This window comes from Botryllus schlosseri, chromosome 11 (genome assembly GCF_051294905.1).
Source record: "Botryllus schlosseri isolate E-star chromosome 11, Bs_hap1, whole genome shotgun sequence".
NCBI lineage: Eukaryota > Metazoa > Chordata > Ascidiacea > Stolidobranchia > Styelidae > Botryllus > Botryllus schlosseri.
This window is the reverse complement of record NC_137246.1, coordinates 8,841,779-8,864,857: the sequence shown is the minus strand read 5'-3', so window position 1 is coordinate 8,864,857 and position 23,079 is coordinate 8,841,779. Positions and strand designations below refer to the sequence as shown.

At 41.2% G+C, this 23,079-nt stretch overlaps 3 protein-coding genes across 3 annotated transcripts in view; 1 reads left to right on the top strand and 2 right to left on the bottom strand.

Annotated features, from left to right (window-relative positions):
• The window catches only part of LOC145451066 (TBC1 domain family member 1-like), a 135,594-nt gene extending 120,443 nt beyond the window's left edge, over positions 1-15,151 (bottom strand). Inside the window, exon 1 of the mRNA XM_080329558.1 lies at positions 15,140-15,151. The gene's annotated coding sequence lies outside the window, so the exon portion shown is untranslated. The remainder of the gene's footprint in view (positions 1-15,139) is intronic.
• LOC145451069 (glutaminase kidney isoform, mitochondrial-like) lies at positions 626-19,109 on the bottom strand. Its single transcript, XM_080329559.1, has 12 exons — positions 18,549-19,109; positions 15,872-16,242; positions 13,702-13,807; positions 11,114-11,705; positions 9,415-9,544; positions 7,557-7,698; positions 7,371-7,489; positions 6,718-6,893; positions 2,485-2,684; positions 1,486-1,571; positions 1,268-1,402; positions 626-857 (listed from the first exon to the last, which is right to left on the bottom strand). The coding sequence occupies exons 1-12, from the start codon at positions 18,676-18,678 to the stop codon at positions 783-785; spliced, it is 2,262 nt and encodes a 753-aa protein (XP_080185685.1). The 5' UTR covers positions 18,679-19,109; the 3' UTR covers positions 626-782.
• Positions 4,316-6,290, top strand: LOC145451079 (uncharacterized). The gene has a single exon (XM_080329571.1). The coding sequence runs from the start codon at positions 4,423-4,425 to the stop codon at positions 5,401-5,403; it is 981 nt and encodes a 326-aa protein (XP_080185697.1). The 5' UTR covers positions 4,316-4,422; the 3' UTR covers positions 5,404-6,290.
• Positions 19,110-23,079: the final 3,970 nt, after the last annotated feature.

Sequence of the window (23,079 nt, the reverse complement as noted above, 5' to 3'; positions counted from 1 at the left end):
AAATAGGTTTGACAAACATGACTACCAACTTTGATCAAGTCACATTTCAAGATTATACTTTGAAACAATCCTTGAAACTTACAACTCTATTCGCGATCCAGTTTTCCGTTTGTCAAATAGAATTTCAGTAAATACTATCGCGATATTTTAATGTGTTACTACACATAATAGAATCAACCAATGAAATATCGCCTATTGCTGTAAACATTTCCAACTTGACAACCGCTTGCACATAACGCAGGGGTGGGCAACATACGGCCCGCGAAGGGATTTTGTCTGGCCCGCGGAGAGTTTTCCGTTTTACATGATGATGTGGCCTGCGGCCCTGGTCTGCCGAGATTTCCCACTACACTGCGAACCTTGAATGGTTCGGTTACGAACGCAAACCTCCAAATTTCCGTCGTTCGCAAAGCGAACTCGACACCCTTTTATAGTTTCTAAAGTACTCCTCCGTTCCAACCGCATTATTTGCTGAATAGTTACAATGGTTCAATATACTATACATTATCCTATCTCATCTATACATACCTATCCCAAATAAATAATTATAATACTCTCTAAATGTATGGCTTGAGTGTTATGTATATATACCTCTGCTCTCGTGTAATAATATTTACTACATATATCCTTTGTTTCGGCTGCTCCTCAGAGGTTTTTTAGCAATGAAAATATATTTGTTGCACAAATAGTCCAGAAATATTTACGAAACACAACCACAAAGGTATTTTTGCGACCTTAATAGTGGTATTGCGCCATTCTATGAGAAGATTTCATCGTCGACTTCATCGTTTGCAGCATCTGTCTTCTCGGCTCTTCAAATTTCGGTACAGCGAGAAATTGAACTCAGCTCCTAAATTCTGTGATAAAAATTCAACATGTTTCTGCATTCAGGCACAGGCACTGCCAATCTGATTTCGAGTCTATGCGCTGTGTGGTAATAGTGTGGAATTTGTCGTCCCGTAATCACTATATTTTCGAAGAGCCGCGACGAACTTCAAACATCAGATGCGGCATGCTCCGTGAACAAAAGTAGTTGTAGTTCTCAGAAATCCATGCGAGCCTATCATAAACTACTTTCTACTTTACAACATTCTCAAAGTCCAAATTGGAGTGCTGTGGATGTAGGACCTGTTCAAACAGAAGTGGAAATATCCTAAAGGATGGAACTTGAGTACAGCAAGTTGGTTAACCTACTCGAGTAAGCGTACTTGAGAAGTACTTCGGTAACGACTATCTATGCTCTCAAAGTCCCAATCAATTCACTCACATGAATCAAAGAGTCCACCACTTTCGAAACTGTTGGTCTCGGATATGAATGCAGGAAAAAGACGAGTCCCAGAACGCCGGGTATGACAAGAAATACAGTGCCGCTTTCACTCGTTGTACAACAGATATCTTCCATCTATTGAAAATCAACAGTCAACAGAAATATGCGATGAATCATAAATAAAACAATAGGTAGGCCTATTTAACTAGTAACTATACCTCCTTACAGTCGGTATATTTCGACAAGCTACATCGCATACGCTTCAGAGTGTGCTGAATAATTTCTTCCTTGAAAACTGTTTCATCTGGAAAGGAGATGTTTTTGTTACGGGGAAGTGATTCAATATCGACTTTTTGTATTAAGTTTCACCCCACGACTCATTTTCAATAGCTGTTTATGTTATGAAGCGAACTTCTTCTCTCGTAGGAATCTTCCACTTCGGAATGAACACACCGAACTATGTGTGCTGGCAAGGAGCTGTTAGGCCCTGCTGGCATTCTGTCGGACTCGAGCGACGCAGCAACGAAGCACGTATGGATGTCACCCGCAATACCCAAAAGTTTGGTACTCAATTTATATGGTGGTCAAACGAACTTGTTGGGGGATACAAGGCGCTGTTTTCGTATCAGCATCGTTATTTTCAGTTTTAGCAATGAACAAATCATTTGACGTAACCACAAACAATGAAACACGTCGCTTAGTCACTACTATTAACTAGATCAGTCCCCCCCCCCTTAGGGGCGTAAAAGCATCTGAACGTAGGCGCGAAGCTGCGGTCAACCGAATTTTTCGCGCTAATTTATAATTAGTGTAGTCACGATAAGGGGGCGCGAAATTGTTCATTTTCATAAATGGGGGTGTCTAATTAAGTCTGAGAACAACTGCACTAGATAATCGAAACGATCACTTGCCACATAAAGAGGGACGCGGTAATATTGCGAAAGAAACCATTTGAAATTTGAGAAAATTACCGAAATTACTAATTTTTGTGCCCTTTCGCACTTACCCTTTCCTCAATTAGTTAGGTTTGAGGTGCGGCTGTGAATACAAGTATGATTGATTGTGCTAACTCGTCAGTTCTAGTCATGCCATATCGAAAATACGTTTTCTTGGATGCATTTATGACGTAGCCAATATTCATATTTGCAGACATATTGACTTACTTATCTTGGCAAAGATAGCGTGGTAAGCCTATTGGTCGATTGTTGACTTGTCACCTGTCAGAGGACATTGTCCGCCATTTGCAATAGTTGCCGCTGCGATAGATGCCGAGTCACAAGTAACGGCCGTGGACGAAGATTGAAAATGGAATTCCAATAGATCCCCAGGAACGCACATCCTCGGCAGTTTCAATCTTGCACTCAAGAAATACGCTAGAGATATTTCTTCGTGGGCGTACAATCTCTTGAGATTGTAGCTGAAATGAATACAATACATTTGGGACAAACGTTTTGGGCAGAACGTTTATTCGGACATTCTCTCTCGGGCAGTATATGGTCACGGTGGGATATACGTTAGTCTTTGATTGAACAGGGCTCACTGATCGTATTAGCAAACTCAAACCAACAAATCGTCCGTACAGAGATCACACAAATCAAATTCCATCGTTCCATATTTATGTTGAGATTCGACAACATCAATCGAAATGTAGGGCTAGAAAGGGCGCAAATAACTATATATAACCGACTTCGATGGAACGGGCGGAGTGAACGAAACGATGAAGCTCGGAGCGGCGCTATCTATGCTAGTGCTTGACGCGACCAGGACGGTCCCCGGCGCTGTCCAGTCCAAATTGACGGACCCATATCGGTACATTGTGTGGGTCCGGCGCCACTGTTTCCTGATGAGCTACAGGAACGATCGGTTTTTGTCGGTCGGGTGGCTCGTTCCAGCCCGAGAAAATCTTAGCGGTGCGTGCCGTAACAGCTATCGTAATACAAACAGAATTTCGCAATACGTCCGTCGTCTTATTCGACTCATCGTAAAATGATCCGGCTACCGCTAAAACTACGGATGCATAAGTTCTGATAAAAATAATGACGGGGGTATAGGTCGGAGGAAGGAAGATAAACTGATTTGTCTGTAGCCGGGGTAACGGGGCCTACGATATTCATAACCACTTTTCCAGCTTGGTAGGTTGGCAGCAATATTGAAGCAAAAAAGTTATACGCTGAGAAGATTCTAACCAAAGATTCTACCAAAGATTCTACGATACTGCGCCACTCAATACAAATCTTGCTCCCTAACTCGGATAATGGACATATGTCCTTACAATATCGAAGAACCGTGAATTTTCACATATCATGATAAGAATTAGATTTTACTTTTGTATTATGAGACACAACTGTGTTCGCCAACGCATGCACTATTGAGAGAGAGAGAGAGAGAGAGCATCTTTATTCGTATACATAACATATCAACATAACATTGCAAAAATGTAACATTGAAATGCGACATGCAAGGTAGACGTTAGGCTCGATATGACAAAGTCTTCAGAGCCGAGCCACCCAGCCAGGACAGGAGCAATTCTCATAGTCGATAACTAATAAATATTGTGCAGTTTGTAATGAGCTAGGCAATCGTCGCGGCAAATTTCGACATTTTATTCTCTGTTGTATTGTTTCTTCTGCATTCATGGCATAATAACTTGACCCGATTGCAATCTACATTGTGAATATGTCGAATGTAAACATGGAATGGCAACGACCGATTTTGCAGCTTCGTTCCGCTTCGCTAAGGCTGAGTTCAGAATAATTTTGCGGCAGCGACTGTAGGATTTCAGGCAATCCAGAAGTTATCAAGACCAGATTCCGTAAATTCCTGGCTCTGGAAGATAACTTTTCGATTGCCAGTCACTGCCGCGAAATAATTCTGACTCCAGCCTCAGCGAAGCGAAACGAGGCTGCAAAATCGGTCGCTGCCATTCCATGTTAACATTCGATAATGAATCGAAACCCGAACCCACTCAGTGACCCGAACTCTAAGTGAGTTTCTCAATAAAATTCGAACTACTCAACCGCAAAATTTCCAGTCACGGTTGAGTGATTTTGCTGACTTATCAGCTAAAGCGGAACACCGAGCAGCAGAGAAATGTAAACATCACAACCAGAACCAGAAACTGGTATCAATGTAAAAGCTGGTGGGTGAAGCTCGCTATGTCAGGCCAAAACACCATCCTCATTTGCCACCGGGATATGAAGACGTTGGTCGCGAGGATCGAAAAAGAAATCGCAGCCAGATGTTCTCAATCTAATAGCAAGGTGAGGGTGGATGTTAGAATGGACGCCGTAAAGTGGAATGCATTCGAGGATGGCTATCCCAACATTTTCATCGAAAACATCGAGGACTTCAGTGACAAGCACGTGATCTTCGTCGGAAGCTTTTACTCTCCTGCTATTATATTTGAGCAGATTTCCGTTTTATATACATTACCTAAATCTTCAATCAAATCACTGACTTTTGTACTTCCTTATTACAACACTGGGACAATGGAAAGAGTCGACACCGAAGGTCAAGTGGCTACAGCTGTTGCTATGGCAAGGTTGCTATCAGCGATACCACTCTCTTCTATGGGACCAGCTCGTTTGATGACATATGACATCCACGCTCTTCAGGAAAGATTCTATTTCAGCGATAATATCGTTCCTAAACTTGCATCGGCGATGCCAAAGTTCATTGAAGTTATCAACCAATTTGAAGACGATATCCCAATTGCCATAGCATTCCCAGACGAAGGCGCTTATAAAAGGTTCAGTTATTATTTCAAGGATTTCCCTGTGATCCGCTGTATAAAACGACGTAAAGGAAGTGAACGTGAGGTCACAATAGTGGATGGGAATCCGAAAAACCAACATGTGATAATCGTTGACGACTTGATCAACACCGGCGGAACTGTACAAAGATGCATCGCTTGCATGAAATCGGCTGGCGCTTCCAGGGTCAGCGTATTTGTAACTCATGCGGTTTTCCCAAAGGGCTCGTGGAAGCGATTTACAAGAAACCCCATGAATGAGCATGTTCCGGATACCTTTTGGATAACCGATTCCCTACCGCATGCTTCACTGATAACTGAACACGAACCCTTTAGGTTGGTATCTTTATCCGACAGCATATGCTCAATGCTAAAATTGTATTGAAGTTGTATACAACGAAACTACCAAGATTAAATTTGTAACTAAGGTGATGCAGCAGATGACCACAAGTTCTGCAGTTGAAATGTGATCCATGTCTTTAAATACTTTACCAGGATATTGATTGTTTTAATGAATCTACTACAGGAGATAAAAGATTATTATCGAAAATAGCATATTGTCTGTCATGCACTGCCATGAAAATGATTCTGACAAGCAATTGAAAATTTTCACACTGAACTATGCCTGAACCTGTCATGATATCCGTTGCTTAAAACCAGAATGGTGTTGGTAAAAAAGTGTCATGGAAATACTCACGATGCACCAAGACGAAGCTTCCTTTCCATGCCAATTTGACAATGAACAAAAGAAATTTCAAGTTGGCTGTGATAAAAGCCACTTGCCACCCCTTTACTGTGCGGACTGTATGTTTTTTTTTTATTGTAATGTGCTTTCTGGTGCAGTGAGATCCATATTACACGGAAATAAGACTGCCCCAAGTTCTTTGGGTTGATACCGATTACTGAATTCATACAAATAACATTAGTTACGTACGAAGGATACTTGAAATTAGATAATGATTTTGCTCCCCGATGCATTCTTCAATCTGATTTACCTTCATGTGCATAAAGCTAGACAAATTTCAATTTAATGGAATCGCATCTACTTTGGTTGGTGCCAGGAGCATGAGTACCTTCATGTCTGGTCTGAATTCTTTCTGATCCTAGAACACTTTTTTTCGCGAAAAATGCACTCAACGTCATGGAGTGCTTTGTGACTTCTGCATTTCCGTGTCATAAGTTGTAGGTTTTGTAATAATTTTTATCGAAATATTATTGTTCATCAATGAATAAACTACCTGACCCTGCAATAAAGTTCTAGCCCCACTCCAACTATTGGAGTAAATTCAGCGTATACTATTCAGGAGATTTTGAGTATAGAATCAGTTTCTGTCATTTAGATCCTTGATAATTTTTATAGTTTGTTTTGTTATGAATGCAATTACATTGAAAAATGAATATAATATGATAGATGTTTTGTTGCAAAGTTAGAGTATATAAATGTTGAAGTAGACTTGACCAGGTATGGGTTAGGAGAACGTGACTCGTAAATCGCGATCTGCTTAAGCGCCTCCAAGTTTTCCTACCTATGCAGCTCAAGAGACGTTTATAAGGCCAGGGTGGGGCGTTCTGATCATGTCCATGTATACGGAGAATGAAGAATTTAATCTCCTTGGTGTGGTGGGCAGCTTGTAGGGTTACGTTACGTTACGTTATGTAACCCATAGATAAATTTCAGTAGGTCATATACTCGTATTACCTCAGATTATCGCAGCACAGCGGTTCGTTTGCGATGGCTTGCGAATATATTTCGTGCACTTCGTCGACCTGCATCTCCGTGAGTTCTTTATGCAAAAGTGTTGCGCAAGTCAGGATCGACCCGGCTTTGGTAAAAGGGTTCAAAACCTTGTCGTCTTCGTCAAATGTAAATTCATCCTTGAACGAAAGAGAATGCTATCAATGTAACCACAACCGCGGCTTTCCGTATGATGCTGAGTCTGGCTGACCCGTAGTACAGGCCAACAATTGTAACATTTTTCACATTCACCAGCGATACGTATATTTCTCATGGAAATTTTGTTTTCAAATATTCGAGTTATCAAACTAACAACCGAATACTTGAACTGATACTAAAACTGGAACTCATTTTGATAATACATAAATATATATAGGCTATATATATATATTGGGTACATAAATTTGCCCCTTGCTCTGGAAGGTTGTTCAGCATTAACAAGATAAGTCATAACGGACCAACTCATTTCTCAACTCGCATTGTTAACTGACTGACGTATAAATGTCGCAATGTTCCCCTATTGCACGGCAAGCAAACAATTGTCGTATAGGAGGGTGCCGAAACGACTTGAAGTGGTCTTTTAATCAGACACAGGCCTAAACATATGTCTGTGTTACCTCATTTCGCAAAAGAGCCGACTTTCCGATCCGCGATTTCATGGCTTGAATCCCATTTTTGCGACATGCTATGCAGTAGTTCAACACGGCGGCACACGAATCAAGGGAATGGAGGGTAGCTATGTATCGTAAACACGAGGCTTATGCACATGCGATTTCGTCACTTTACAAACTTAATCTTCTTACCTTGATCTCCGTAAGACAAGCGTTGACCATCGACAGTGCATACTGACATGCTAACAGATTTCGACTTGTCCGATCTTCTGCTTTGCATAAAGTCGATGTAATTAGACGACGAATCATAGCCGGAGTGCTTGATTGTAGGTTCCTTTTCGTTTGACAGATGAAAAAAATACTATTTGGCTGATTGATATAGTGGATTCTGTACCAAACCCCGCTGTTGGTGTTGCACAGATTTTATAGCAAAGTTGATACCGAAATCCAATACTACTCGAATAGCACACTGTTCAACCAACTTGTTCTTAACCCGTAGGTCAGGAGCGGCCAACCTTTTCGGCCAAAGGGCCATATGAGATTTGCGAACCATAGCGCGGGCCACTCTGGAAGTGGTACTAAATTCAAGAAATTGAGTGACAATATCGCGCGAAGTGCTAAGAAAAATATCAAGTCAAATAAATCTACAACGACAAATCTACTTTGTGGTCATATAGGGAGATCTACGAGAAAGGTTGCTGGCCCCTGGCTGCGCGAACGCGTTGGAACTGGTATTTAAGTCATCAACATCCCAAATTTCGAAATCAGGCTGATCAAATTTTGGTTGGTCTTGGAAGTTCAAAGTAAAGTGCCGGAGAAATTTATTATGTGATATTAATACTAACTTCGAGAATTATCTCGCGGGCCACTCAAAATCTTCTCGCGGGCTATAGGATGGCCGCCCCTGCCGTAAGTGGTTCACGGAACTTTCGAAAATTGGTCGCGATGTCGTCTCAATATCCATCTTAGACGAGAGTTGCCGTTTCAGCTCAACCTCAGATAACGAAGTCAACTTTCGATTGGTTGGGAGAAATCGAGTAATTCGTCTGTGAGTCGATTCCGAGTCTATAGGCCTACTAAACTTCGAGTCGAGTCGTGCATTCGAGAGCCCTCTATTATGACGTAGTAACAATAATGATAATTATGACCTTAAAAGTTCAAATATGGAGCCTATATTTTTGTGGGTCAAAGTTTGCAACCATCGATTTAATCTGGGCGCCCTTGGGGTTGGCGTGCCAAAAGAAAGACCTCCAACAGGCAACAGCGGCTTTGAAGACGTCGCTGGTGTTGTTGCCACATACCACGGAACGGGGACATAGATCTTCGCTCTTGCGGTTGTACGGAACGTCTCCAGTTCGAATTAGAGGTCGACAGATTATTGCAGACCGATACCTATTATCGGCACACTCACAAGGCCGATAACTGATATCATAGGCCGATATTAATATGGAAGGAGCAGGGAACCATTTCGGCAAAAATATTATGTATTAGTCAAGATGGCACTTGTACATGCAACAGAAATTTGAACAACAAACAAGAAAACTGAAATTAAAAAGAATTATTGCTTAATTGTGCGCATTCATTGAAATTTGGGATAACCCAAAAAGAAAAACGTGATACAGAATTGTAGGTCAGGCCTGTAGAGGTAGATTGTACTGCAGGAATCATATTTTCTCTGCATGCTCAGTTGCTCACCCAGTTAAACTCGCCCTGCAAGGGTAAATTTGTCACGTATCGCCTTTTGCGTCGTCGATTTCTTGAGATTGAGAACACGAAGCATTGAATTTCCAATATTTTTGAATTTTTTAATATATAAAATATCAGTCGCGATATCGGAAAAGCTCCTCATATCGGCCTGGTCGATAATCGGTCGACCTGTAGTTCAAACGCGACAAGAGATGCGCTCTCCTTACCACCAAAACACAATGTCAAAAACTGTGCGTTGCTAAACAGCAATTCATGGCGCATATTGAAATTTTCAGTCATACCAACTGCGTATACCTGGCCTATACAGGCTGTAGGACTAAGCTAATTAGTGTAATCACAATACCATTGCCGTCAGCTCTGTGACAATGCTTTGGTAAATCTTCGCCATTCCTTTTCGGAACACTTGAAATCCGGGTATAGTCAGTTGACTCAACAGCAAGCGCCGAACCAATTGACTTGCAGGCGTGCAAATCCTACAATAGAAGGCGAATCATATATGTATAATAAAGACAACACGTTCCAGTTGGATTAAGTACATTCATGTTTTCGCAATATATTAACAGGGTGATATGCATTAGCATCGACTTACATTGAACTTGGAAATCCAGATTTGAATATATACCTTGAATTTGGATGGTACTACGGTTCACGAAACCGGATTAGACTTTGGACATGATATAAGGATATTATCATGAATGCTCATTAGGGCTCTTCAAAACTGACTTTTTTTCTCAAATCGTACTGGCTACTTGATAAAATTGTTAGGTTACCTAATTTAAGCCTACGCACAAAATTTGGTTCAATTCCAGCCAGTAACCGCTTTGCTACAGGAGAATAAAGTTTCTATTTATTATATATAAATAAATAATAAAAAATTTGAAAATTTTCTGTTCACCCCATGAAAGTGTTAGGCTGTCTATAGAAACGGTCCTCACCAAATTTGGTTCAATTCCAACCAGTGGAAGCGGAGTTATTGCCGTCGAAAAATTTTGATTTGAATAAAATAGTATTTACGGTGAGCACCAGTATATTAAATAAACAAAGAATCGGTCACCGTGAATACTATTTTAATCATAATCCAAATTTTTCGACGGCAATAACTCCACTTCCAGTGGTTGCAATTGAACCAAATTTGGTGAGCATCGTTTCTATTGACAGCATAACACTGGAAACGTGGGCCACATTATCATGTAGGACGGGAGAGTGTCCGTGGGCCAGACAAAATCCCGTCGCGCGCCGTATGTTGCCCGCCCCTGCTCTAAATGCTATTAGTTCAAACTGACTCGCAGAAAACAGATCACATGTATGTATTAGTGCGGAGCATGGACCGGAGCCGGATTGGATATCCGGCCGGAATTTTACAATTTTAGCCGGACCGGATCGGAGCCGGATCAGTACTTTTTCTGTTACGGCCGGAATCTTTATGGATAAGCATGAATTTCATAACTAAATAACTACCAACCAACCACACGCAAGTAAACGCCAAGCCAGTGCGAACATAAGCGAGGCATATTTATCAATTCACGGAACCCCCGTACCGTGTAGGGTCGAACTTTTTCATTTTTGGCCGGAGTCGGATTGGAGCCGGATCAGTACTTTTCCTGATACGACCGGAGCCGGACCAGAGAATTTGTCGATCCGCTCCGCACTAGTATGTGTATGATGACTCGGGGTATGCCACAAAAACATACATCAAGGACAAAAATATATACGGTATATACTCAAGTTTTTTTTATTTTGCTGTAGGTAAGTCTACATATGATCTTTGTCATAAAACATTAGCGGTGCAGCACCATTTAGATATTTTACAAAATTGTCTGTGGGTATCTACCGCATTTCCATACGGTATGTGAACTGATTGTTTCAAATAAGTATTTAGTTTGCCGTCGATATTTGATATTTGTCATAAAACATTAACGGCAGCTACAGCAGTATTCAGATATTTCAAAATTATCTGTTGGTATTTACCGGATTTTCCATACAACGTGAAAGATATTTTTGGACGAATATCAATCTCTGTTTCAAATATGTATTTAGTTCACCTTTTAAAAACGTCTTCCGTGAGCTCGGTTTCCTCCTTCTTCGGCTCTTTTTTGATAACACGAAGAGTCTCCTTGAGTCTCGGGTCAGAAAGCCAGATGCCTTTTGCTTGCAGAAGCGCAGCGAAGTCGGCGATCTTCGGCTCCGAACTTGAATTCTTTTCCAGCGTCAAAGACGCGAGTTTGTAAAATTTCTTCAAGCCCCCATCTTCGACAGGATTCTCGGATATTGCTTCGTGCTTCTTGCAACCGCTTTGGTGTAGCCTCAATTTGTCAGTCTGCGATAACCTTACGCTGGGTTCCGATTCCCTTCGGGTGCACAAGTCGCTGTATATTCCCAGAGTCGGTGATTTTCGGTACCTCGCCACCCGAGGTGGTTTCTCCAAACTTAGCTTGCAAACCGTCTTATCTACTAGATCATTGACGATACTTTGAATATCAACCGCGTTTGATTCGCTTTTGAACGCACGGCACTGATTAGCATCACGACAGCTCCCAGTAGCTGGTTTTGGCGTTGTAGATTGCCTATCGCCAATGGCAGTTGTAAAGTCACAATTGTTGTTCTTCATCACGTCAACAATCTTTGATCCATTATCTGCATATGGTAAGAGTGACTATTGCAGGCGATATATGTCAAGGCACTGACAAATCCCCGTTATATAGGAAAACTAAATCAAGCTTCGTTGAAGCATGAAAATCAATCCCGCAATTCTAGTTAAAGAACTATAGATTACAATATCGATTGGTAAGGAATATCATAGTATAGCTACTAAAGCCGGGTATGGCTATGCAATTAAGTCTACCAATATCTGCCGGTCTACCAACCAAGCTAAACGAATTCGATGTAACTAGACAACAAGGCATACGATTAGTTGATATTGATAGTTCTGGTATAGCCAGGACCAATCACAGATCCAGCAGTGGTTCTTCACCTTTTTGCTGCGACCCAAATCTTGATCTCTGGGACCCGAAATCGTGATGCTTTAATGACTATAATGACTATAATTTCGAAACTTGCATATTTAATAGTTACCCAGCGCATTTCACGGCACACGACAGTACAAATGTCGAAGCAAAACTACAGGAACGCGCTGAAACTGATATTGTTATTCTAATGCACTGGTTCTCAACCTGGAGGGGGGGGCGCGAAGAAGCGGTCAACTTGAAAAAAAATTCGCACTTTGCGCGATTTACCTCCGTCCATTCACACGTGTGTCTCTATATATAGACCGAATTTCATATTTTTGGATTCTCTCATCAACCGTCATAACATTCCATGTCATCAAACAATCTGTTGGGGTTGCTAGAATCCCGGTTGGATTTTGTGATATGACGATAAGGGGGGGGGGGGACTAGTTTCGGATATATTGCAAATGTTTCGAACTTCATTCCGTATCATTCGTTAGAAAAATATAGTGATATGTTATAGTGATATGTTATTATATGAATTGTTATACAACTTCAAATCCGTCCAGTACACGACAACAATAGGTAATATTTTCGGGAGTGAGATGACGTGTACGGCATTTCCCGTCCTGGTCGCGATATGACCTACAATTGAAAATTTATGTATCCTGTTTCACTGTTCATGCTCATTTCTGTTTCATTTACGACTGGTGAAAAAATACATACATGCAATATATGCTCATTGGAATCTCGTATACATACGTCGAATGCACGACTAAATGTAGATCGTGCAAATGTCCAATTGTACATTCATTTTACAACAAAAGCAATTTGCGAGTTCAGCATGTGACAACACAGCTTTGGAATTACATACTTCGTGAATGGCCTGGATGAACATAAAACTTTATACCAACTTTCCTTATATTTAACAAGTATAATAGCAGCTGTGGTGAATGATATACGTGGCAGAGCTACGGTTATAGCATTTAGGCACCGGAGTTTTGTACACATACCATGTAGTTGAGCTATGTCACAGCAGTTAAAACTACTACAGCTATTAATTATACACCCAGATATACGGCGTGACCACTGACCATAGACAAATGTTTGTCGCAATATACTGGCACTGCCCGCTAGTCGGAGCCCAGAACGAAATGATGATGCAGAATGCGTGTTTGATGACCGATGTCATTATAAAAGCTTATTGCATCTGCTACTGTCGAAGGTGAGTGGCTTCCAATCACTATCATTCTCTGACTAATTAGGCGGGAAATCAGTCATTGGGATAACCCACAGGTGGATTGCACTAGGGATTACGCACAATTGATTTTGGTTCCTTATTTGACCTTCCCAATGCAATCCGATCTTCACACAAATACAACCGTTTGTTACGCAACACGAGGTTCCGTATTCGATCGATGACTCTTTCCTAAAGCTAGCGGTCCCGCAAAATCTATTACTATGGAACGCTTCAGATCGAAAAAAAGAACTCTGCAGAAAGTATACTATTTGGATATCGAAAGTACAACTCACTATACCTGCGTTAATTTCATTACATACCACGTAAAGTAAAGTCTACAGTCGTGCCCAAACTGCTACAACTAACTCTGTATAAACTGACGCAAGAACTATAGAGGGCATTTTAAAATGGACGGTTCCCTTCGGGAATGGCCGGAATGTCTTACCATAGCTGTTGTCTCCGCCGGCAGAATATACATCGTCATTAAGTGGCGCACGCATTTGTCTCTGGTTTTTATCAACTTCACTTTTGACACCTGCATCCTTCGTCACCTAATGAGAAAATACCCTCGATTGACATTATATTTCGATCTCCAAGCGTTACGTAACCACATGTATTTGGATCTACTTGAACCAATCGATTAGTTCTGACACTTACAAGACCGGAATATGAAAATCGGCATTTGACCCGTGGGAAGTATTACAATGTGTTCTGTATTGTGAGAATCGCTGCGGAATATTCGGGGTGAAAGGTCAATTCAATAAGGCAGCGTGAAAGTGCTGGCTGCTTAGTGAATGGACTTTGTATACAACTAGGGTTACCATATTTCAGCAACCCAAATTCCGGACACTCTTTAGCGCCCACAAGTGGATTTAAAATGAGTTATGACGTCACTCTAGCAAAGCTTTGCTCATAGACCAGAGGTATGGTCACGATCCGGTTCAGGAGTATGTGGCTGTGTGTTGTGTAACCGGGACCGAAAGCACATGTTTTCAGCTACTTCCCGCCCAAATAAACAATGATTTTGAGCCCACACTATTGGGTAATCGATGCAACTTATGGTTGGGGGGTCTTGCTATATGAATCTGGTTTCTATATGCCTCTGGTCGTTAAATTATTTGAATGAATTCTGTCAATAATATTGGTCGTTCCATGTATTACTACTACTCTCCGCCCACATGATCAGAGTTAGCGGTAGAGCGGGTCATGGAGGAGGATGAGTTCGAAAATACAGGGAGCGTAATTGTACATCGTTAAGTCATGTTCATGTCCTACCGATAAGGAAGTTTATCAGCCTTATGCCGGTGCGCAACACGGAGCTTATAAACACCCCACATCCAGAGGTTTCCAACCTTTTATGGTCGCGACTCCATCTCCAATTTAAATATGTACCGTGGTCCAGATCAAAATTTGACGAGCTGATTAAAATAAGTCAGCGCCTTTGCCCAGACTGACTCACGGGCTATTTTGGAAGCTGATTACGTTCAACATATAGTCGCAAACCCCAGAATAAAGGTAAGCGACCTCATGTTTTGAACCACTATCTTTGAATAAAGCATTTAAACGGCCTTAACGATCTCTAGGAATATACCGTCCTCCTATAATTGCGATTGCAATTAGACTTATTCCGGTAAATGAATGTTTTTATATTTATATTTACGAGGGTGGTAGTCTCCATATTAAAATCAATAAATGTGACAATAAATCGCGCGCGGCGCGAAGAAAAATATCATGCATCAGCATAAATATTCCCAAAAGATATTGCTTTTATGCTGATTTACGAGAAAATTATGAGCCTACGTCAAAATTCCGGACATTTGGCATATTTTAGAAATTCCTCCCGGACGCTAGTTTCAACAGTGAAATTCCGGACGTATGGCAACCCTAATACAACCTATATAGCAGAATAACCTACAAGTAGGGCTGGGCAAAATCGAGTACCTGAGTGATTCGATTCTGAATCACGTAATATGCTTCGAGTCGAGTCGAGTAATCGAGTATTACTCATTATGACGTCACAACAGAATGTACTATGTCGAAGTTCAAATATGTACTTTTTATGCCGTGGCTGCTTTTATGTCGTCGCTTTATACTATGTCTGGTATGGTGCGACACGGCCAATCAAGGTTTCAAGGCTTCCTCAGTGGAAAATAGTATCAACACTATAATTCTCGTTAGTAAATTAACTTTCAGTTGCGAGGAGCGTATATTTTCAGTACTCGAAAAATTTGTCTTTTACTACTCGACTCGAATCATTAGAATTAATACTCGATTCAGATTCGAGTACTCGAATCATTATGCCCAGCCCTACCTACAAGTTTCTATACAAAGTGCATGATATAAGTGAGACTAATAGTGGTTGGGACGACAAGGGATAAAATTATTACTACTATTCACTACCTACATAATCATCGTTTCTCAATTGCGTAATAATGCATCAGCAGTAGACATGATGTAACACTCAGCGAACAGTCGGCTAAGTTGGAGGAAGTGTGATATCGGATTGTCCGTCCAGCCCGTATACTATACGCACCTGCATGAACCCTTCCTTGTCTGTTTCTACAATCGGTGTAATTACGCTGGACAATTCGATTCTAAACACGGTGTGTACGCACCTGCATGAACCCTTCCTTGTCTGTTTCTACAATCGGTGTAATTACGCTGGACAATTCGATTCTAGACACGGTGTGTCGTCTTCGCCTCCCGGCATCCGAATTATTGGTCTTTTTCCTAGTTGCTAACGTGGTACCCCCTTTCGGCATAAGGAAATCTGATTGTCGAATTCTTTGAAGATATCCCGTGTTCACAGATTTTCCGTTTTGCAACGTTCTGAAATCAAAGCCGTGGTTTGCCACTGACGCATTTTTTGTCGCTTGCATTCTGGAATTCGGATTTCCGTTGGCGTTAGGTGTTCTGGTTGAGGATAGGTTTTCAACAGAACCAGTTGGGAAGTCTCTTTGTATCTTGCTGAATGTGGCATCCCATTCTGAAAAAGACGGACAAATAATCATCAAGAACTTCAACATGAGTGACGCAGGGGTACTCTGGCACATGCGTCGGCAACCTTTCTTGCTCTGTAGGCTGATTTCGAAATGCATTTTAGCTGACCCCTCTTCAAGTACACAAATGTTCATTTGTTCAATAATGAACATTTAGTGCAACGTAATCACTATAAGGCCGTGGGTGGGCGTTATCCAGTGTGAGTCTTGGGATTTTTGCTGCGAAAAGACGCTGTCACATAAAAATTTTACAGCTTCATAACAGCCGCAATGTAAATTTCAGGTTCAATTTGTGTCGCGGTTTCGTCTTTGTTGCTGCCATTTTCTATAAATCCAGAATGTCAGAAGTAGGACGACGCAAACAGCGGAAAGGGTATCAATGGTATCAATCGGTATTTATTGAATTATTCTGTTACCTTCCTCCTTACTACGGGCACCATCCCCCCAAAATCGCCTTATTTGCATATATTTTTAAACATGTATCGTCACTTTGAGTTCCATTTAACGTGAGTTCTTTTGTCTTGACGCCATATATGCAGCAGCTTAAAACTAAGTACAATATTGCCTCTATTTCCCGGAATGAAAACTAAATGTGAATAGTAGGCTATTTCACGATTTTTAGTCAGCGAACTAATCGCACAAAGCGTTAATGCAGGTTTTTCGTACTTAACTTAACTATGGGATCTATAATACGGGAAGGCGCCATTCCATGATATTTCCGGAAACGGGGCGCCAGGATAAAATATGTTAAGAACCGTTGTTCTTCACAAAACTATCTTTTCTATCTCATGATGCACTCGATTTTTTTGCTGTGGAAATAATATATCTCCTGGACTCTTTTCGAAAATATGGCGCATTTACACCCTTGTACCAGCCGTGATGGGTGTGAACAAAAACCCACGGTAAGCGAAACTAAAAATTACCTCAGTATACCTCGGTCCCCGCGGTATAAATTAAATACAATATTTTAATACAAATAATGCTTGTACGTAAACGTGGGAATGTCTGCAAGTAGGCACGTATAGGATTTATAACCGCGATATAATCCTGGGCCAGGTTATATTCTCGTGTATTGGCTACCGCCCGTTGGGTTTGAATGTGAATTCACACTATTTTCGCTGAGAGTATGGACACGAACCCAGTTCTCCCCATCTTCCGCGGAACTGTTTCCTGCTTCTGACGGTCCATGAGAGCGTATTTACGACTGATTTTCACTACTACTACTTACTTACTTGAGTAGATCCAAAGCCTGTCAATTCTACTTCTACTTGAGTAGTTTTGGTTTTGGTTTGCTCTACCCGTACTTGAGTAGATTTTTACGTCGCTATTTCTACTTTTATCTGTGTAGCTTTCTTGGCTACTTTGACCACCTCTGGATTTCGGCCAACATGCGTCGATCAATTTGGGGCAAGGTTTAATCGACGCCGATTTTTCCAGAAGGCGACTATCACGGAGTTGCATGATGATGGTCGAGACTTCGTGTGTCTTGGTACATCCTGGCGCGGGTATGGATGGCGCCTAAATGCCAGCGCCTATTAGATGCGGACATGCAGACTGCACAGTGCACAACCCCTTGTCCGAAGCATCTCATAACGACATCCAATGGCATCAAGAGATACTAGGAATATACAGCATTCTCTCGTAATTGTGAATACAGTCCGACTCGTTTTTTCATTTCTATTTTTGTAGAGGGTATGCATACCAAAATCAATAAATCTAGTCACACTATATCGCGCATAGCCTATCGACGACATTGTAGAGCTCCGCTACAATTGTTCGATATCCGTGGCATCGTATTTTATTCATCGCGGCATCGTTCAAATTAAATATACGTTACATGTTCTATATTTCAATAAAGCGTCGACAATCTGTTCATGTAAGTTTGGAAACAGAAACATTCACCAATATAAAAAATTGATGAGAGGCCGCTCTAATAAGCAGCTAATATCCTTCTGGAGTTCGCATGGTGAGGATTATTTACGTGAAGACTGGGGCTGCTCGAGCGGTCACATATCTCTAGTCGCACTGCGTCAGATTATAGATAACTAACCTACGTAGGTTAGTTATCTATAGTCAGATGCCGCGATCACGTACACGTACAGTCGACACTGTGATATTTACTATAGGCCTACTATTACGCATCGCGGAAATGAACGGTTGCATGATGATTTGCCTCCGCCGTTCGCGGGTCACATCGGAAATTCCTTCAGGAGAGCCGAGCTGTGACTTATAAATCCCGACTGACAGACACAAAAGAGCTAATAAAGAGCTGTATCTTTGCTGCCATACGTACCTGGATTAACTCTATATCCTGGGTACAGCAAACTCGCAGGTTCTATACATGAATAGATGCGCCTCCATGGAGTCCTTTTCCGCTGTCTTCGTTTTACGGCGGTTAATTCATCCTCAACTTTTGCGTCCATTCTATACAGATATAAGGCAATAAGGCAATCCCTAAAAAGACGTATAGAAATTGGACATTATAATGCATATCAGTATAATTTTCTGTAATGGGACAGGGGGAAATTACAGCTTCACTTCCAAAACGGCGCTCATCTTATAGGTTTCAGGGTGATGATCCTCAAGCCTCGATACAAAATACAGGTTGATTTTGGTATCACTTTACCACTTAACCTGTTACTACAACCAGCGCGTTCAAGGAATGCGCTTGAAATCATTGGATGTTAGTTAGGCTGAATTTTCCAGACGACTAGCTTCTTGAAGCGCATCACAAATGGATCAAATTTCAGAAACTTCATCTCCACTGCATAGTCACTGTCACTAAATTCATCATTTTATTGGAGGGACCGGAAAGTAGCCTATTTCGATGCTTTGGCCGTAATCTGAGTCTTTGATGTTGCTATTGTCCGACGTAGCATGTTTGTTTGCGATAGAGCAATTTTGTAACATCGCTATATCGTTTGTTTGCAGCGATAGCCATCAACTAGTTAATGATGCTGCTATAGCGTGCAATTTCAACGATAGCGAACTGTGCCTCGAAGTCATGACTCGATAAGATAGCTTAGCTCCTTAGCAAGTGGAAATTCGATGGTCATTCAACCTTGAACTGCGTATAGTTACCTTTGCGCTTTGGCAAAATGGAATGCTACAGACGGCACTCAACGGATATCATGAGGATATAATTCAATTGAGAAATATAATCCTCCTCTAGCAGATCGCTTGTCGCCAAACATAAGGCAGTACAGAAGGTCAAAAATATGCTGGGTACCAATTCAATTGCGATTTTCACGATTCGTAATTTTCAGGACTAGCCACTCATCAACTCATGACTGTCACGTGCAAAATATATGTTATTCTTGCTCGGTAAACGTCGCATCTATATTCTAAAACTAAAGTAATTGGTTTTGTAACGACACGGTCATGGAATAATGCAAAATAAACTAAATACTAAGTAAGTGTAATAAGTATGAATGTGAAAATAGTATACATCATTGATTGATGTAGTTCAGTATGCTAGCAGTTTGCGAGTGCATAAGAAATTTATAATGTTTCAATACAAGAAAATATGTAGCATATAATGTTTAGGTTATTGGCATGTTAGATTTATTGGTAGTTGTCGATTTATCAAAAATTGAAGGGTGGTGGGAACACCTGAAAGGCCCTAGTTCGCGTGAATGCGAACCTTTTCGAAAGGCTCTATGTCAGGGGTGACGAACCCTTTTGCTATTCACGGCGGCTTTCCGATGACTTATGCAGCCTTCGGCCGAATTCGAGGGCATAGCCGTAATGAAATAACTGGGCGCCAAATACCCATGTTAAACTGTCCGTACATGTCCATTTCCGGTAAACTCCGGAGTCTGGACTAATCTACCTTTTCATACCAGCTTACACATAGGCACCGAAATCGCGAGTGATGGTCATGTTATGAATAATTACTGGGATAGGTTGCGGTCGCGCCATGCGCGAAAGTTTTCTCAGATTCACGAATGAATTGCGTCATTAATATTAGTAGTTACACATTTTGCTATCAGCTATTTATCATTTTCCAGTCCACGTGATCAGATTCACCAATAGAGTTGATGGAGGGGGTGTTTTCGAAAATTTAGGGCAAGTTATATATGATGCATCTTCGGGTGGGCCAATTGTTATTAGTCATTTCATTAGTTGCACACTGTTATTTCTTTACCTCCCATCAGGATTGTCTTTATAGTGGAATTAAGATATTAGAATCCGCCAAACGTACCAGAAACAAATTTCTTTCGTTGGGAGCACACGATTCCAACTTGTTATTTCTATATCCGACGCATCATTTCCCTCTGCTGTTCGCATCTATATACTGCGGAGCTCAGATTGCAAAGGGTGCTACTATATTGAAACAGAAAAATGAAGTTGCATTGAATCGCGCGTGGACGGCCGTGCAAATTTTCTTCTACGGCCGCAGGTTTGCCACCCCTGTTCTATGTGAATGCGAACGTGAACACTAGGGTTGTTCAAAAATAACTGTTTTTCTTTTCAAATCTCACTTGTTTAATGATATAATTGTCAGGATATGCATAACAAAACGATGCACACCAGATTTAGGTCGATTCCGACCAATAAAGGCGTCCATTCTTAAATAATAGTATTTACGGTGGCTAATTTCGACACTGCGCTATGACCAAAAATCGTGTTCCAGGCATGTCTGAAGGGAAAGTGATGCTTATTTCACGGGTTTACATCTTCATAAAGGCCTGTGATCGAGTTTAGGTCAGAAAATTGCTAATTAATCAAAAATTAATTTGACGCTGATTTGCTGGAAATGAGTCGAAGACATTGAAATAGCCTCGTGAATACGATCGTGATTTAACTAGCAAATATAATCCTTTCAACGCAGAAATACGGGACCATATAAAGAGAAAATAAATCGCCAGTCAGATTCAGGTAAAACATAGTGAAATATATTATATAAAATTAAGAGATGGCTTCTGTCGCACCGATGTGAATTTCACGTAATCAGAGCAAATAAGCTTGTGGATGCTGTCTTCACAACTCATTGTAACATTTGCTTTTCCGATATCCTGCGGTAGAGTGTCTATATATTTCTCTGGCAAGCGAGCTGTTTCTTGCCATGCATTTTTTCGACTTTCAGAGATGCCACATCATCCTCCAGGTATTATATTGAGGGAATTCGAGTGTCTCGAGATCGGATGTTCGGGGAATGATCTCATTCACTTCACTAAAATGATGGTCTCAGGTTTAGGTATTTGAGACGACGACCTCGTAGATACGCCCGTAGATACACCATTTTTAACCAATTGTGCAACGTTTGCTTACCCTTGACTCAGTTTGAATTGACTCTAACTTTTTAATGATTCCAAATTTGTAATTTCCAACAGATCGAAAGGCAATAGCATCGGTCAGCGGCCCAGTACAATGCTGCTGATTGCAATTGGGAATAGTCCCCACGCCAATTATCGACATGTTTGGTAGCCTACTTCAGATCTGAATTTTATTCGCTTGGAAACTCAGGGAAACCAAATAGTAACTTACCAAGTTTATGAAGCACATGAGTCATCTGGGGTCTTTCAATATCACTAAAAGCCTCTTTTTGTTGAAGTACAGCACAACGCATTGTCGCACATAGGTTAAGATAAGACAATTGTGTGGCAAGACATCAAATCTCGAGAATGATATGGAATAGTTCGGAAGATTTATTGATATGAGGAAGATATGTCATCAATATTATCAACCAAATGGTCACATGACATCCTGTTGTTGGCTGACCCGAGTTCACCAGATATACATCCCCTAGGGAAGGGGTTCTCAACTTCCCTTGTATAACGGGCCACGTTTTAACAGCAAAAGACGTTGCGGGCCGCATAATAATATTACCATGTATTTGTGGGCTACTATTAAATTTAGGCTACTGTAGCCTATTTACCAGTCGTATACGGGCATTTAGTACATTTTTATGCATTATAAAGTATTAATGGACAGCATTCGTAAGTTTGCAGCTGCTGTTTGTTGTGAGAATATGTAGGCCTATCATATAGCGGCGCAAGTAAATCATTTCATGGAGCGTGGATTGCATTCGTTGACGAGTCGGTATGTGCAACTTCAAAGCCTACCACCAGAGAACCGAACTCAGTTTCAATGCGTGAGCGAGCAAGTATAAATTACGGTAACTTTTGCGTTACAGAGGCCATTATCACATTGAGCTCTGGGTGATATCAGAAGAAGTCTGGCGTTCGGGGCCGTTTCTGAGCAAACCAATCACCCCTTATCATTTCCTTCCATGCCTGGGCCCTGCACCAATAGTTACAGAAGCCAGCTTTGTCAAGTTGATATTTTTCGCTGGTCCCCTCCCCACGTTTGCCCAGCCAGCATTTCCTCTGCATATGTTATGAAAAGTCGGTAGATTCGTCCGAGGCTGGGTTAAAGTAGTCTACGCGGCAACGTGTTTCAGAACATGCGATAAAATATCGCCTGGCATTGATGGTACTCGTCTGGTCACGAATAAATCGGACGACTGTATCTTAAAAATTTGTCAGGTGATGTTGTCCTTGCTGCTAAGCTCCGGAAACAGCAAATATTCGCACACAATGGTAAGGTTTTATTGAAATCACACCTTCTATAGCAGATTTCTTGGGTTTAGTCATATTCCAAGCAATTTTGAACGATGCGTCTGTAACGTAGTCGGCAGAGTCAAACACTCTTTAAAAGTGTGGGCCTACTACATAGCGGGATTCTCTTGAATCCAAGTCCAGCCGAAAACCGATTCAAAACAATAACAATCTGAAGTCGAGCATATATCAAGAAACGCCCCATTAAAGCAGTGGTTCTCAAACTCTTTTAGACACGCCCCCCTTTTTGATAGGGAAAAA

Excerpts from the sequence above, each read along its gene's own strand:
- LOC145451079 (XM_080329571.1), top strand. The coding sequence starts at position 4,423 with ATGTCAGGCCAAAACACCATCCTCATTTGCCACCGGGATATGAAGACG.
- LOC145451069 (XM_080329559.1), bottom strand. The coding sequence starts at position 18,678 with ATGGACGCAAAAGTTGAGGATGAATTAACCGCCGTAAAACGAAGACAG. Across the intron at positions 16,243-18,548 it reads AGGATATAGAGTTAATCCAG|AATGGGATGCCACATTCAGC; the intron begins GTACGTATGGCA and ends CGTCTTTTTCAG. Across the intron at positions 6,894-7,370 it reads CGGCTCTTTTGCGAAATGAG|GATGAATTTACATTTGACGA; the intron begins GTAACACAGACA and ends CTTTCGTTCAAG.